The 16931-nt window shown below is 37.7% G+C and overlaps 1 protein-coding gene across 1 annotated transcript; it reads left to right on the plus strand.

The window, feature by feature from the left end:
- Positions 1-3016: 3016 nt before the first annotated feature.
- LOC134750772 (myrosinase 1-like) lies at positions 3017-11827 on the plus strand. The gene is made up of 6 exons (XM_063686014.1): positions 3017-3039; positions 5648-5757; positions 7461-8131; positions 8737-9048; positions 10366-10604; positions 11646-11827. Exons 1-6 carry the CDS (start codon positions 3017-3019, stop codon positions 11803-11805), a joined length of 1515 nt encoding a protein of 504 aa, XP_063542084.1. The 3' UTR covers positions 11806-11827.
- Positions 11828-16931: the final 5104 nt, after the last annotated feature.

Raw genomic sequence — 16931 nt, forward strand, 5'->3', positions numbered from 1 at the left:
CGACGAGGCGGGCGGCGCGGGCAGTGCACGACGAACAACCGCCGCGGACACTCGTGCCTGAGGATGGATTCCCAAAGAATCCGAAACATGTCGCCAAAAGCGACTAAAAATAATAGTGAGTAAAAACCGTACTGATAAATATTTTGAAATATGTCTCACGATAGTTTAAGTGCGAATAATACTTTATGTTTGATGTCGGGGGCTGCAATAGCGTTCTGGCTGCTCCGCTGTCAGACTCCGCCATGGCGCTTTTGCAGCTTGTACGAAAGGCTATTGTTAATAGAATAAGTTAATTGTAAGAATATTGTATTGTTGTTTTCTATGGAGCGACATGTTTACCTCGGTGACAAGCTCTTAAATAAAGAGAAAAAAAAATATGCTCTACAATCTTTCTATAGGCCTGTCCAGACGAGAACAGTTTTTCGCCAATCTGATTAAATTGTCCGATCAAATCAGGTAGTGCGGACGCAAACGCCAATTTGGCCACTTTCACTAATTTTACATTTATGGTATTAGCGCTCTAAGTTAAAAAGATACCCCCAAACGCGAATACTAGCGTCAAAACTTGATATTATTTCGTCCGCACCTCATTTAATCGGCAATATCAGTCATAATCGGCGAGCCAAATTGGCATTTGCATCCACGCGGCCTGATTTGATCGGACAATTTAATCAGATTGGCGAAAAATTGTCCTCGTCTGGACAGGCCTATATATAGGCCTACATCACCTCTTACACGTGTATAGACAGATTTTCGTACAAAACAAGGTAAATTCTGTAACAAATTAGTTATGTTAATAATAAACCAGTTTAACTATAAATATTCTAATATTGTCTTCGGTTACCGCGATAGTTACTCATGAAATAAAACTATGAAAACAAAATATACTACTAAAAATATAAATACAAAAAAAAAAATCTTCTTTAGATAGACTGCCTCTCAATACATATCTACAGTTTCCTAATGTTGATATTATACATAAATGCGGCACTGACTTTACTGTCTCTCTGTCTTACACGTTACCTCTTCACCAGGGGCGTGGCTAGAGGATATGGCGCCCGGGGCAGTCACCAAATTTGCGCCCCCTGATGACTGACAAAAGTTTCCCTGCTTCTCCCTTTTGCCCATTTTGGCGCCCCCCTTGGGCGCCCGGGGCACTTGCCCTCTCTGCTCCCCCCCCCCCCTAGTTACGCCACTGCAGTCTTCACGCTTAAACAGCGGAACCGATTTAGATGAAATTTGTTATGGAGAACTTGAGACCCGATAAAGGACATCTCATTCCACGCGGGCGAATTTGCGGACAGAAGCTAATAAACATTAAAATACCTGAAGTTTTTCCCATCACGGAACATTTTTCCGGACATTTAAGAGGCGCGCGTGGAGCTGAAGCCAACACGTAGATGCCCTTTTGATACTAAGGGGTACACCGAGCGGATGCTGCCCTTGCCCGTCATGGAACGCACTCGGAGGCAGCTCCCGACAGGGACTATTAATAGTTGATGAAATCTAAAGTAAAACTGGTGAAAGCGATGGACTAAATACTGGGCTGTGGGATATAAAACCGGACGCCTGCCTAGTAAAATGGTATACAATTTTATTTCCGGCAGTCGGCACTCGCCAGCACTCGCACCCACAATATTAGATGGGCCCCCACAAAAAGCGACTTCTAGGATGGCATACTTGAGGTTATTGTAAAGTTAGGTAAATATTAGCATAGAGTAACTTATACTAGAGCGGTACTGTCATAGTAAATTTTGTAACCCCAGTAAATTCACTGCCATCTGTCGACACACTTTAAAACTAAAAATGAAGATTTATAAAAACACGATAGAATGTATTTAAATATAGATAAATGTTTTTTTTTATTTGCATTAATTATTTTTATGATTTTGACCCATGTTCTTTCACTGATATGCGTTAAAATTGTTAAATAACAAACGAAACCGTCAACGCCATATATACGACTGTAGGCCAAAACTAGTAGCGCCCTCTGAACGAGAATAAAATTTTCTTGATTTTCGAGGCACGTTTTTTCCTTAGACTGTATCCATCTACTACGGAGTTTTTTTTTATTTATTTATTTAGTTAATCTTTGATATTAGCTAAGTTGTAGTAGGTTATTTTCTAAAACTAGACCGTACCATTTATTTTATTCCAAAAATATAGAAAGTTTTGAGTTATTTATACTTACTCAGAACTACAATATTGATTTAAAAAATAATAGGCCAAGAGCATGTCGGGCCATGCTCAGTGTAGGGTCAAAATAGGCCAAACTATAGGGGGCTATTAAAGTATCATGTTCTAGCACTTGGCCGGTTTTTTTTTTCGGAGCGATTATTTCCGAAAATATTAACTATTTTAAAGAAGCAATTTTGGAGACCCATTCGTTTTGAGACCTATCCAACGATAACTCACACTATTGGGACAAAGCAAAAAAAAATAAAAATAAAAAATAAACATAGTTTTTATTTTACCGTTCTGTCGCATTGCATGATTTATGTATCCATGCCAAATTGCAGCTTTCTAGCACTAACGATCACGGAGCAAAGCCTGGGACAGTCAGACAGACAGACATGGCGAAACTATAAGGATTTCTAGGTGACCACGAAACCCTAAAAACGGGTCAGACCGGTTACTAAACAATTTACTTTCGAATTATTTTTGAATTTTCTTTCATCTTAGTTTAAGAACACTTTGCTTGCGAGAATAACCCTGGTTGCTATGACAACATAATTATAATATATGAAAGGTTTGTTTGACCAGCTGGTCAAACCAAATTGTCAGTTGGTAAATAAGAACAAAAAAAACTATACTCATCCTTTTCTTTTGGGTGCTAGTACTAGTGTAAGACAAAGATAGTATGATTCTCTCTGACTATGCTTGAAATGAGACAGTCCTTTGACAAACATACAAGATAAGTGCGTAGATAGGTATAGACAATTTAGTAGTACGTGCAGCCACTCGATATATAAGGAAACGTGCAACTTGATCTAATTGCTTTTTGCCGATAGCAGCCATGCAGCGAATCCTCATATTAAGGTAAAAATATTAATAGTTTTCTGTGCCTATAATGAACATTTTCTCATGTTTATTGATTTAACCTCTTGTAGTCTGGTTCACAAATTCAAAATTGTGAAAAATAGAGATACTACTCCTAAAAATATGTGTGATCCTCATTGGATTCGATTTGATGTCAAGAAAAATGCAATCGAAGCGTTTATTCCCACATTAAAAAAAAGTTATTAACAAAAAAAGGGGGAAAAAAAGATATTTATTATTTCCCCAATATCTTTAAAAGTATTAATATTTAAGAAATCAAAATTATATATTATTAAAGAGGAGGATATTTCCAATAAAAATATCCCGGCTTGCAGAGTTAATATCTCGATTATTTATACTTTTTATTCAACGCTGAACACGGCCCTCCGCGCCTCATTTTCGGCGCGGCGTGAAAAAGCGAGTACGTAACTAAATATGATTTTAAAGCTATTAAATATTTATTTAAACATTTAAAAAAAATATGGTGTATTTTAAACATGTGAGAAGATGTAGGTACTACTTGTAGAAATTTATATTAAACTTGTTTTTTCAACGACTTCCTTCTTCATTGAAAACTAAAATAAAATATTTATAGTTTTTATATTTATAATATTTATTTATTTTATATTTTAATTTAATAACAAATTACATATCTAAGCATAAAAAAATATTTTTAATATTTATCGTCTGGTAATACACACACTGCTTAAATTAAACTTAACATCAAAATTTACAATTCCGCAGATACAAACGCGCGTTTTTTGTCAGGTTTTTAAAATCCTCAACTGGGCCATTATATCTGGTAACAGGGCACTGAAATACCATATAATGTATGGTCTGTTTCGGGTCTCCACTTTACTAACTTTTAAAAATAACATAAAGTCTTCTTTCAGTTTCTTGTCCCATATTTTTGGAACGGTCTGTAAGTATTTCGAGCGTGAGTATGTATATTATGTCCATTTATTTGGCACGCCCTACAACCCAAACGGCTGGACGGTTTTTGACATATGAACAATTAGAGGAGAAAACACCATACATTATTAATTAAAGGATTTAATACATAAAACCACGGAAAACAGGCATAGCTTAGGTAAATCACACTCCGACGCCGTAATGGCGGGCGATCCTCGTTTGACAGTTCGCGACGCTCCACACGACTTGAGTCCATCGACACAGACCATAGGGCTGCGCTCGAGCAAACCACATAATCTTACTTACTGAACTGAACTTATGAAGTGTTGTTGAATTTTGAAAATGGTGCCCGCAAATGAAAATACGGGGGCAGGGGGGGATTTTTTTTTCTTACTATAGCAATATTACCCAAATAAAAGCTAGTGAAAGACCATTTCAAAATATATGTAAACAGACAAACAGAAAATGGTGGATATTGAATTTTAAAAAATCAACCATAACTCGAGAAATGTTCATCCGATTTCAATACATTTTTTTAAACCATACCTCTATAGTCTATATGTGTGCTAAAAATGGTATTCTAAATATTGTATCGATACAGTGAACCGTTAATAAGTAATTAAAGAAATATTGAAAATTTTCTCATTTTTAAGTTTTTATTTTTTAAATCAAGTTTCTACAAAATATCTCTGATATTACAAATAAAACTTTAAATAAGGCAAAGAAGTGTATTAAATTATCTTTAATTTGATGTATAATATGTATGGCATTCTATGGTTGTAGAGTACAAAAATGATGTTTTTAGTATATTTTAATAATTTTAGTAATAATTTATAATAATAGTAGTATGATAATAATATTAGTTTTAATTTATTACAGGTAAAACTAGTATTCTGTTTAAATAGTTATTTCTTCAGTGAAAATGTGTTACAAATCAAGATTTCATTCGATAGCGTAACTCGACGTAGGTACGCGTCATTTTGTATGGGATTTTGAGTTTCCCAAAATCCCAAAATCGGTTTACTGATGTTTCGGCGAAAATTACTTGACAAACTTTCAGTTCCCAAACTATTTATCCCATATTTTTAGTTGGGCGAAATTTCATTTCGCAAATTTACATAATCCAACCTAACCTAACCCAACCTAGTACGTCATTTTCATTTCGCAAGTATGGGGTTGGGAAATGAAATGGTTGCGAAGTAAGGTAATGCCAACGATTGGTTTTCCAAATGAAACTTTGGCGAAAAGTTGGTTGCCAAATGAAATTTGGCGAAATAAATTTCGCCAAAAAGGAAGTACACCCCAAAATAATTCTGTTTTTTTATTCCGTAGACTAAAATGACATTCCATGTGGTACTAAGAAATGTCCTGTCTTACACATGAAACTTCATTTTAGTCTACGGAATATAAAAAAAACAGACTTCTCAGTTAGTTACGTCCGTCATGCTATTGAATGAAATTAACACTAGGGAAGGGAAGGGAATTCAAGAAGCAAGGCTGCTGGTACTAATGCGCCGTAGGAAAGTTTCCGAATATACCATTTCCAAAATAAAAGTTTCCTTTGTTTCCTGTGAAAAAATCCGAGAACTTATCCAACTTTTTGGAAATTTCCGCCACTGCAGATCTGTAGCTGCGAGTTCAAATCCTGCTAGGGCCGTACACATTCTATGTGCAATAAAAATAAATTTTATTTCAGCTTAGCAGTGCTTGGCAGCAATGCCGCATCCGTCAAGAAGTTTCCTGATGATTTCCTCTTTGGTGCTGCCACCGGGTCCTACCAGATAGAGGGAGCTTGGAATATTAGTGGTAAGAACAAAGTAAATAATAAATAAATAAATATCTAGGAAGGATACAGCAGTCAGCATTGCACACAGCATTGCACAGCATTGCGGCAGTCGCATCAGGATTGAAAGCAGGATTTGTTATTATTAGCTATTTAATATTTAGATGGAATGTGTATCGCTAAATTTGCTACAAGAATTACTAAGATAAAACTGAAAGATTTTTTTGACCATATAAATACATCAGCGGCCGCATTTTTATCACCTGTCACCATGCCTGTCACGTTCTAATAAGTATGTACCTAAGTGCGAAAGTGACAGGCATAGTGACAGGCGATAAAAATGGAACCACGCTGCCACCGCAAATCGAAACTTAAATAATTAATGAAAATAGTCACATGACCTTTCGTAGCGTCTGTCATCCCGATAAGCTTTTGCACTCAGAAGATTGCAAAATAAAAATAATGCAATGTACGAGGGCTGATCCGAAAGTTGTTAGCTGCTCCGGCTCTACTCGTGCGATCTCAATATTATTTATACCATTGTGAGGGATCTTTCAGTTCTTATTAAATACATTTTTAGAAAACGATTCGTTTATTTTTTATCTTGTTTTACTTCGACGCGTCGAAGCCTAACCATCAGCCATGAAAATCAGTAATTGAGAGTTGAGACTCCATATGTGCTGTCATTTTATAAACAGTATTGTTAAAAAAACAATTAGTTTTTAAGGGTGCTGTTAATTACGAAACTCGACCGTTTTTTAAAATGTAAATCGTTTTAATTGAGTAAACATTTTTATGATAATAGGTGTCAACAATGAGTCATTTCATTAAAAGTAAAAACATCTAATATAAAAAAAAAGATTTATCGTATGGCATATGTACATGTCACTGAATTATAATTTAAAAACAAAATTTATGGTTAGTTAGAATTTCGCCCTTCCCAGGTACGCGACTGCTGAAAAAAAAATTATACATTATTTATCTATTTATACATCAGAAATAGCAGAAGGAATAGAATAATTCGTCCCAGGTAAATTTAAGTTCGATTTTCAAAGATTACAATACGAAATTCATCTAATTGTGCCAAAAATTTCCGTTTTTTCTAAGGAATTCGTAACTCAATACGTAAGTTAAAAATACATAATAAAAAAATAATTATTCGCATTAATTAAAAAAACATAGCCACAATTAGCATTGAAATATCCCTCACAATGGTATAAATAATATTGTGATCGCATGAGTAGAGCCGGAGCAGCTAACAACTTTCGGATCAGCCCTCGTACCTATACCTATAATACTCGTATATGTATGTACGGGTCAAACCTTGCAAGTTAAATTTGACCCACTTCCTTACTTCCAATGAAGCTGAAAATTTGCATACATATGTAAGTGAGGCGAATATGCAATATTATGGTATCATTGAGCTGATCTGATGATGGAGACAGGAGGTGGCCATAGGAACTCTGTAATAAAACAACGAAACCTAATTGTGTTTGGGGTTTTTAGAATTGTCTCGATGAGTATTAGTTACATGTGGAATGAAAAGTACAGTCAGCGATAAAAGCTTAAACTAAAAATTTTATTTTGCCAAAAACATTACTTTTTGTTTGGTGTTGGTCGATTGTAGGAATGTCTTGGTTTTGGTTGGACCCTCTGGGGACCTAACGCTAACATCCTCAATCATACGATAGCTCATATAGATAGCTCACTTACTGCGCTGTTTTAGGCAAAACAGCAAACATGTGGGACTACTTGACCCACAACAAGCCGACAGTGATCGCAGACGAGAGCAACGCAGACATCGCATGCGATACCTACCACAACTACAAACGGGACGTAGAGATGATGAGGGAATTAGGTCTAGATGCGTACAGATTCTCTCTGTCCTGGTCCAGAATTCTGCCCACCGGCTTCTCCAACCAAATAAATCAAGCGGGAGTTGACTTTTACAACAACTACATCGATGAAATGCTCAAGTACAACATCACGCCCATCGTAACGCTGTACTATTGGGATTTGCCTCAGAAACTCCAAGAGCTGGGAGGATTTACAAACCCTCTCATTATTGAATGGTTTGAGGATTACGCTAGAGTAGTGTTTTCCTTATTTGGTGATCGTGTTAAACATTGGATAACGTTTCATGGTCCTAGAGAGATATGCCTTGAAGGCTACGGTGAGACAATAAAAGCCCCTCAGCTGAATGCCACTGGTATAGGGGAGTATTTGTGCGCGAAGTACTTGCTGGTGGCTCACGCGAAGGCGTACCACGCGTACAACAACGACTTCAAGCCCAGCCAGGGCGGGGAGTGTGGACTCACGATCAGCATTAACTATTACCCGCCACTGACAGATTCTGAGGAGGATAAGGCGGCTTCTGAACTTTTTAACCAAGAAAATGTAAGTTTTTAGTCTAAATGAGGTCTCAGATAAGCAAAGTTAGTAAATCAAATACCTAAATTTCTTAACATTCATTTTATCAATAAATTAAACTTTGTCGTTGTCTCATCCAAGGACTTTTGGCGAATCTTATAGAAGTAATTTATTTGCGTAATTTTTCTAGCATTTTAGCTGCCTGTATATTTTAACAAATAGGTTGCAGGTGGCTTTAGTCTAATAATTCGGTAGGGGTTCTGTGCTTTCACCTGGTACAGTCGACGTCACAGATATATTATGTTTATGTACACTTTTGCACGTTACTCCTTTGTAATAAGGTCAAAAATATAAATAAATTTGGGGATCCGCTTAAGGGCATATTCGGTATTATGTTCTTGTTAGGAAAAAGTATAAGAAAAAAGTTTTTAACGAGAAAAAAATTCCCTTTGTATGGAGGGTGGGTCGACTAGGACGACCTGCCCCATAGATTTGTTTTTTTTTTGCGTCAAAAAATACCGAATTTAGAGTCGACTGTACCTGTAAAATGCCATAAGAAACTCTGCCACTTCTATAAAAATGGGTCCTGGAAAATTGTTCGAAACAAGAGTTTTATTCCTTATCCTTTTCAGTGGGCCATATACTCCGATCCCATTTTCTCGGAGCAAGGTGGCTGGCCCAAGGAGTACTCTGAGCGCGTTGCCGCAAAAAGCAAGGAACAGGGCTACCCCAGATCTCGTCTCCCAGACTTCACTGAGGAAGAGATAGCCCTCGTGAAAGGCGCTGCAGACTTCTTTGGTCTTGGTCACTTCACAGCTGCTTTTGTGTACGCTTACGCTAGTGATTATGAAGCAGGAAATATCGTGCCGAGCTCGGCGGACGATACGAATGTAGGCACGTCTCAGCCTACGACATGGCCTACGGCAGCGTCTTCCTGGTTAAAAGTAAGTGTATAAGTATATACTGGTACTTTATATACCTAATGTTAAGAGATTGAAGCTAATAAAGAACTGTACGTTCTTGTTTCGATTAAAGCTGGATTGTTCTCTTGACTACACTACACGTAAGAGCTACAGAGATAGAACCAGTTTTTAGGGTTCCGTTCCCAAAGGTTAAAAACGGGACCCTATTACTAAGACTCCGCTGTCTGTCTGTCTGTCCGTCTGTCACCAGGCTGTATCTCACGAACCGTGATAGCTAGACAATTGAAATTTTCACAGACGATGTATTTCTGTTGCCGCTATAACAACGAATACTAAAAACATAATACAACAAACGTGATTTTTTTGCCGTTTTTTGCGTAAAGGAATGACTCACGTTAGACCGGGCCGTGACCGGGCCGGAGCTTCCGGCGCTTACTTTTCTATGACATGACAGGTGATCACGTGATGCTTTCCAATCTTTCCATAGAAAAAGAAGCGCCGGAAGCTCCGGCCCGGTCACGGCCCGGTCTAACGTGAGTCTTAATGGTACGGAACCCTTCGTGCGCGGATTGTTCCGATATTGATCTCAAATTAGCATCATATTTCAAGTTACTAAATTAAATACGCACCCTGATAACTCATGGCATGATATCATAGTTAATAAATTTAATGGGTGGTAACGGTGACACACTTGCACTAATATTTGCTCACTCGGACGACCTTCAACGACATTCGACATAAGAAAATTTGTTAATGATTTGTTATACTTATTGACATGTCATTATTAGGTGTAACGGTAAAGCGCTACACATTTTACTTGCTTAATTCAGAATCCAAAATCCTAAATCATATAGGTGTAACCTCATTTATTGGAAAGAGTCTGAGGGCATTAACTAGGAATAAGTTTATTAGGATCCTAGGTAGGATGCCAGTTAGGACGACTGACCCCAGCTCGTACCAATTAAGTTCCTAGAAACTACGTAGGAAATATCATTTGATATTTACCTACCCAATGAAGTAAAACAGGTAGAGTAATGCAGTTGATATCAGAACGCGCGTCACCTTTAGGAAACCCGACTAGTTTCAATACGGCTACGTTTCCCGTCTGGGTTGGAAGGTCAGGGGCCTCATCGAATGGTATTAGTCTAATATTATTAGTGTATTGCCATGGTAATCCAGTGTACAGTGTGTCTGCATATCACTGATAATTTTATTAGGATAAATAGCAAGGGAGTAGATACCCCTAAATACCCTTAACACACAGGAGAGTCACGAACCTTGCTGTGTGTAAAAGTGTAACCCTTACAAAAAAATCTAATCAAGAACGTTGTTTAACAGCAAGCGCCCCGCAGCTTATACAACGTCTTAACCCACGTACACAAGAGATACAGCAGCCCAGTCATATACGTGACGGAGAATGGATGGTCCACAACCGGCGGTCTTCAGGATGACTCTACCGTCAGTTACATCAGAGCCATGCTGACCGACGTGCTGGATGTGCTGTATGAGGGAATCCAGATAAAAGGATATTTCGTCTGGGGTTTCATGGACGCATTTGAGTGGACGGCGGGATACTCGTAAGTAATCTACAGATATCGCATGAAATAAAACAAGTATTCATATAGGAAGGAGAAAATTATGTTGCCCATAGGAAATTGTAATAAATTTCGGAGAAATTTTCAAATTTGAAAAATTTTGCAATTTTGGAAACTTCAAGTTTAAGCGCCACTTGCACCAACCCGGGGTTAACCGGTTAAATCGTTAACTTAGTGTAAAATTGTACTGGTTACCATGGTAACTCCAAGTTTAACCGGTTAACCACGGGTAGTGATTGATGCAAGTGGCCCTCAGTCAAACTTTTAGTCAAAACATCAGAAGTTACCTATACAGAAATTACACTTGTCAAACACCAATAGAAACAGAGGGAGCAATCTGCAATGAACGTCAGATACCGAAACGAATCGTAATCCATCCCGAGGAACGAAAGCAGTTCAATACGACACTGAGAATGTACGTGAGGTCAGAGTCAACCCTAACCATGATCTAGAGGGAGAGTGCACAGGAGACCAAGGCCAGGATTATTACCACCAAGAGTACGGCCAAGATCGTGAACAGGAAGCCCATGATCAGGCAGAATATGGTCGAGTGGAATCTGAGTTTTACGATGCAGAAGAAAACTCAGATTCAACTCGACCGTATTCTGCCTGATCATGGGCTTCCTGTTCACGATCTTCCTGGCCGTACTCTTGGTCGTAATAATCCTGGCCTTGGTCTCCTCTGCACTTGGTAGCAGAGCGTGGTTGATTGTTACTTCTGTCCTTTCTGGACACTTCGTCCTATTTTGCTGCTAAGACATTTTGCGCCCTATCTACCCCGAACACCGAAGTTCATCTTTCTCTGTCACTCTAATTACGCCTTAATTGGAGTAAAAGAGAACGATGTCCGCAATTTGTGAACTTCGATGTTCGCGGCAGGCCTTCAGATATCGTGCGAGTCGTGAAAGTTTGCAACTCAGAAATCTAACTGGCGAACCGCGATCAACACTGGTAATCATAATAATCATAATACTTAACTAACCTGACACTGGCGATATATTTAACTTATTATTGTTTCAACAGAGAGCGCTTTGGTCTTTACAATGTGGACTTCGAATCGGCCGAGAGGACGCGAACTGCTCGCAAATCCGCGCTGGTCTACAAACACATCATCGCCAACAGAGTGGTCGACGCTGACTACGAGCCAGAAAACCTCAATATCACCATAGATGAAGGACATTGATGACAACTTGACTACGTTGAAGGAATAAATGTATTCATTAGATAAATTTGTTTTAATTTTATTACATACCTACCTATAAAGTGCGTTCGCATTAAGAATGCAGAAAAATCATCATTGTCCGCCGGAATAGCGATGCTCGTAAGTTCGTAACTAATTAAACCGTTCCTAATTCGAAAGTAAGCTTTCAACTGGTCACTGTGAAGGTACAATTGAGGAATGGCAGCCACCGAAACGCGTAACACGGACTTTCCACCGCGATACAACCGGCTGATGATTTTGTTTGTTCACAATAGAATCTAAACTATCATCTGACAACGTATCAAGCGGGAGGCGATGACTAAACTTTTTTTATAGACTTTATTTGCTGCCATTCCTCAACCCACCAAGCGGCAGCTGACGTTCACGAGGGTTCATCATACATAGCCGTTAACCACTATACGAGTTTTCGCCCGGGACGCGATTGGTCATGGAAATCTGTTCCTGGCCCGCGGTCTATAAGTGTATATACTTTGTAGTACAGCTACTACCTCGAACACCTTGTAACTTTTATTTTTATATTTCAAATGAAGCTTTCTCAAACATAAGTGGAAATATTGTCATTACATTCGTAATACTAGCCTGCAAACACGGTGTTGCACGCGCTAAAGCTCGTCACGAGTCACGAGCAAAACTTTCTGCACTTATTTAAATAGTCCTTGGCCACAATAACTCCAATTTTATTGCACTTGGGCTCAGCACAAGCATACAGAGTACAAGAAATGCACTGAGCAATGAGCGACACAGCCTCCTCGTCTCAAAGCTAGCACACATCACACAACTGCCGGCCACGCCTTTTTCGAGCTACATACGTACGAAATGTTCAATAATAGGTATTAGATAAAAACAATTGATTAAACTTTTTCTACGTTGCGTTTGTAGTGCCTGTTAAAACATATAATTTATTTTAGTTTAAGAATAACCTTAATCAAATAAACCGTTTACAGAAATAGGTAAAGTAGGAAAAAAGTCAAACGTTAAAAATGTTGTGCATAAAACGTAGATTCATATATATATTTTTTCATAATTTTTTGTTGACCGATTTAGAAGAAATAGGCTCTAGAAATTAACTGTTTTTGGCCAAAAACAGCGCCTAGCGCCTTAATAAATTTTTAAATTTCTTATAGTCTGTGAGATTGTGATTAGTAATCGGCAATAACGACACTTAGTACTTATAACTTTGTTTACTTTGTAGTAGCGTTGCGTTGATATTATTGTCCGTGTATTTACGCTTAAAATTGTCCTTTGGAGCATTATAGAATAGAATAGAATAGAACATTTTTATTCAACATCACATGAAATGGCAGAGTTAACAGATAGCGTAGTACATTTTTTACAGATAAACCTTAAATTTAGACTTACAAAACTAAGAAATTGAGTTGCACATCAGAGAGAAATATTCATGCGTGTTAAATAGGAGCTTGCCTCAGCATAATGTTGCAGTGTATTTACTACAACGCTGGTTTTCAGGCAGACCCTTGATACATTATCCCTTACTCGCTGTTAGTCGAAAACTAAATGGCTTAGAATTATGTTAACATGTATGTATGAGTGTAAACTATGTTTTAGAAATTGGACAGAACAATTGCTGGTATAGTGTGTAAGCAGAATTTAATAGTTACATATGTATTAAAGGAAGTATATAAGCTTATGATAGATAGATATGAGTGCAAAAATACTTAATATAGATAAGAATAAATAAAGACATAAGGTGCATAGATATAATCATTTTAAATATGACGGCGTGGGTCTAGTACCAAGAGGTAGCGAGTTTTGTATTGCTAAAAGATATTGTTTAAACCGCAATTTAAAACTACTTATTGTATTTAAGTTTTTGAGGGGTGGAGGTATATTATTCCAGCATTTCGTTGCTGTATATTTGAAGCTACCTCGAAATGCAGCAGTATGGTGACGTGGTAATACCAACTCGTCACAAACCGATCTGATGCCATACAAGCTCGACCTGCTTGCGCGCCAAGTGAACTTATCGAACAGATACTCTGGCTCTGATGTTTTAAAAACTCCAAACAACAAAGATGACAGGTGCAGTTCTCTGCGAAATGCCATTTTGAGAATACCTGCTGAGTTCAAATAAGGTGTCACATGCTCTCGTGGCGGAATTCCGAAGCAATAACGAGCACATGCATTCTGCACTCTCTGCACTATACGACCAGTGCGGGCTAGTAAACGTGGACCGTAGACTATTTCCGCATAATCAAATTTAGAAAGTACTAAAGAATTACAAAGTTTGATTCGCAGATCGACGCTGATAAAATTCCGAATTCGATATAGTATTGTGAGTCTATAAAATGCGTTTCTTGTAATTTCCGCAATATGCCCCTCGAAACGCAAAGATTCATCCATTATTAATCCCAGATTGCGTGCCTCCGATACACGTTCTACTTCTTCTCCCGAGATTATAACTGCTGGTTTATGGTGTTCGATCCGCTTAAGTTGATTTTTAGAGCCAAATACCATAACTTTAGATTTACTTGGATTTAACACCAAGCAGTTGGACTCTGACCAGGCTGTAATAATTTCTAAATCTTCATTTAGTTTCGCAACAGCGTGTCCTGTATTATTTGGATTAAATGAGATGTAGATTTGAATATCATCAGCATAAAGGTGGAACTTACAATGCTTTATGGAGTCACGGACATCTTTGGTATAGAGAATAAAAAACAGTGGACCCAAGATAGAGCCCTGAGGTACCCCTCTGGAGACAGCAGATGGCTTTGAATTTGCACATAACCCTCTATCATTTTGAAGTTTAACGATCTGCGAACGACCACTAAGATAACTGGCAAACCATGTAACTGTCTGTGACTCAAAACCGTAGTATTTCATTTTGGATAATAACAATCGAGTGTTAATGGCATCAAAGGCACGAGAATAGTCAAGAAGAGCCATTATCGTGCCCTGACCTATAGCTTCTTCGTTGAGGAAATCCGATAGTTGATCGAGTCTAGTCGTGGTACTTGCCGTGTTGTGTGAGTACCTACCGGTAGTCCGCCCATTTAGACAAAAGAATAGTAGGCAGTTTAGATAACATAACTGTGATTAGACTCGAGTCTTCGAGGTGGTTTTCACGGTTAAGTGTGAGTACAGCGGCACAACATAATGGGTTTCAATTTTATTAGAAAACATGACAATGTCTTTATGGTATTCTGGAGCCACTAAATTAATTTTTTTGAGTTTCTTGTTTCAAACGCGACAAGATATAGGGTATTTGACTGTATTTGAAATTAATTATTTTACACCATGCATGAAATAAAGCACCAGAAGATTAATAGAGAAACTTAGACAGCATTAGACACAATTTCTATTATAAAACCCGTATAAAACTAAAGAGTAGGTAATTTGATTGTGACGTCACATGCTAGTGTTTCATATAAATTTCATAGTAGCAAAATCGTTTTGACAGTTTGTAAAAAGAAACTGATTTGACTAGTAGTCAAATACCCTTTTATCTGGGGTGCCGAACTTGTAGCCCGAGCGTAGACATTTTCGTAGCTACAAGTTCTCGGAATTGCTAAATTGACACAATCGAGTTGATTCTTCGTATGCCATCTTGAACTGTAACCATTCCACTGCGTCAACATCAACAGTGATAGGTCCTTGGTATTAGGAGCGCTAGGTTTTAATTCCCTTGCAGTAACTCGGATCGAATTACAAACTCCGAGTGACAACATGCGAAATTATACGTGGCGATACAGACTGTCTAGAGCTGGTAGGAAGAAGTGTTAGACTCGCTGTCCCATTTGTGCCCAAATATCTCCTGAGACCGCGAAGTCACAACCTTTTGGCAGCACCAATTACGCGCACTGTAGCACATAAAAACTCACCAGCTGTGCGGGCTCTAAGGCTGCTGAACTCGCTACTGTCATGGGCACCAGAATGTGATATGTTTGCAAGTCGATGGATGGTTGTGTATCAGATGTGTCTGCGGTACTGTGAGGTGATGGACGAAAGTTGATTGTGATTTGTGGTCCGATTTTACCATTGTGTATAAATTACGTATTTTATAATTTGAATTGTACAGTGATTTGGTTTCGACTGTAATACTGTATATTATGTTTTCAATAAATAAATAAAATAAAAATGATTTTTTTCCTTAGGACTTACTTGCAATCAGAGACTTTACATAAAATGTGTGAAGATAAATAAGCTCTAGCGAAAAACATTTTGATTGCAATATTTACCAAAACACATGTTTTAACAAACTGCAGTAATTTTGTTCATTGTAGTATAAAAATCAGCGGGATTGCCTCTTACTTTTAAATTTTTACTTTTTAGTTCTAAAACTCCCAATAGTCAATGACATTACTCATTCAGCCAACATAATAAAAGTATTTTAAAGAATTTAAATATTAAATAACAACTTAATGTATAAAATAAGCAATCGCCAAGTCGAGCAAAACACAGAGGCACGGCCGTACCATCCTTTTCTCGAAGCCATTCAGGCCATTTTCGACGTCCTGTAATTTTGTTCTGGCTAAAGCTGCTAGAACTCTGAATTTTCAGTGACATATGTATATTCCCAAGAACTTGTATTTTAAAAATTATTGCACGTCAAAGTTTCTTAGTTTTGTCACTGACACACTCCCTCACTCACAGATCATCATAAATCTAAGGTACTTCTAGCAGACCCACAAGCTTCAAATTTTAAACATAAGTAGTTTTTAGCTTATCAAGCCATAAAAAACCTAAAAATATTACAATATCAGTCACGTTTTAAAGATTTAAGAACTGCATAAGTAAGTTTGTAGTATAAATATATGCTATTACAAAGTTACTTTTGCAGTTCCTACAAATAGTAGGTAAAGTGGTAAAGTAAAGGTCTAATTAAGATGTACGATGTGAGTATGAGGATGTGTATAGTACGTGTATGGTAATTAAGGATATGAATATGGTATAGGTATGAGTGCGGGTATGGTGTGGGATGGGTACTTGGGTATGAGTATTGTATGAATACAAGTAGTATAGTTTGGTATGGCCTGTAGTTTTATATGATCTGTGGTATAGCCATGAGTATTGTATAGGTTTGAGTTCTCACAATTTTCTTAATAAATTAATGGATGGGTTAATTA

The sequence above is a fragment of the Cydia strobilella genome, chromosome 20 (genome assembly GCF_947568885.1).
Source record: "Cydia strobilella chromosome 20, ilCydStro3.1, whole genome shotgun sequence".
Classification (NCBI taxonomy): Eukaryota; Metazoa; Arthropoda; class Insecta; order Lepidoptera; family Tortricidae; genus Cydia; species Cydia strobilella.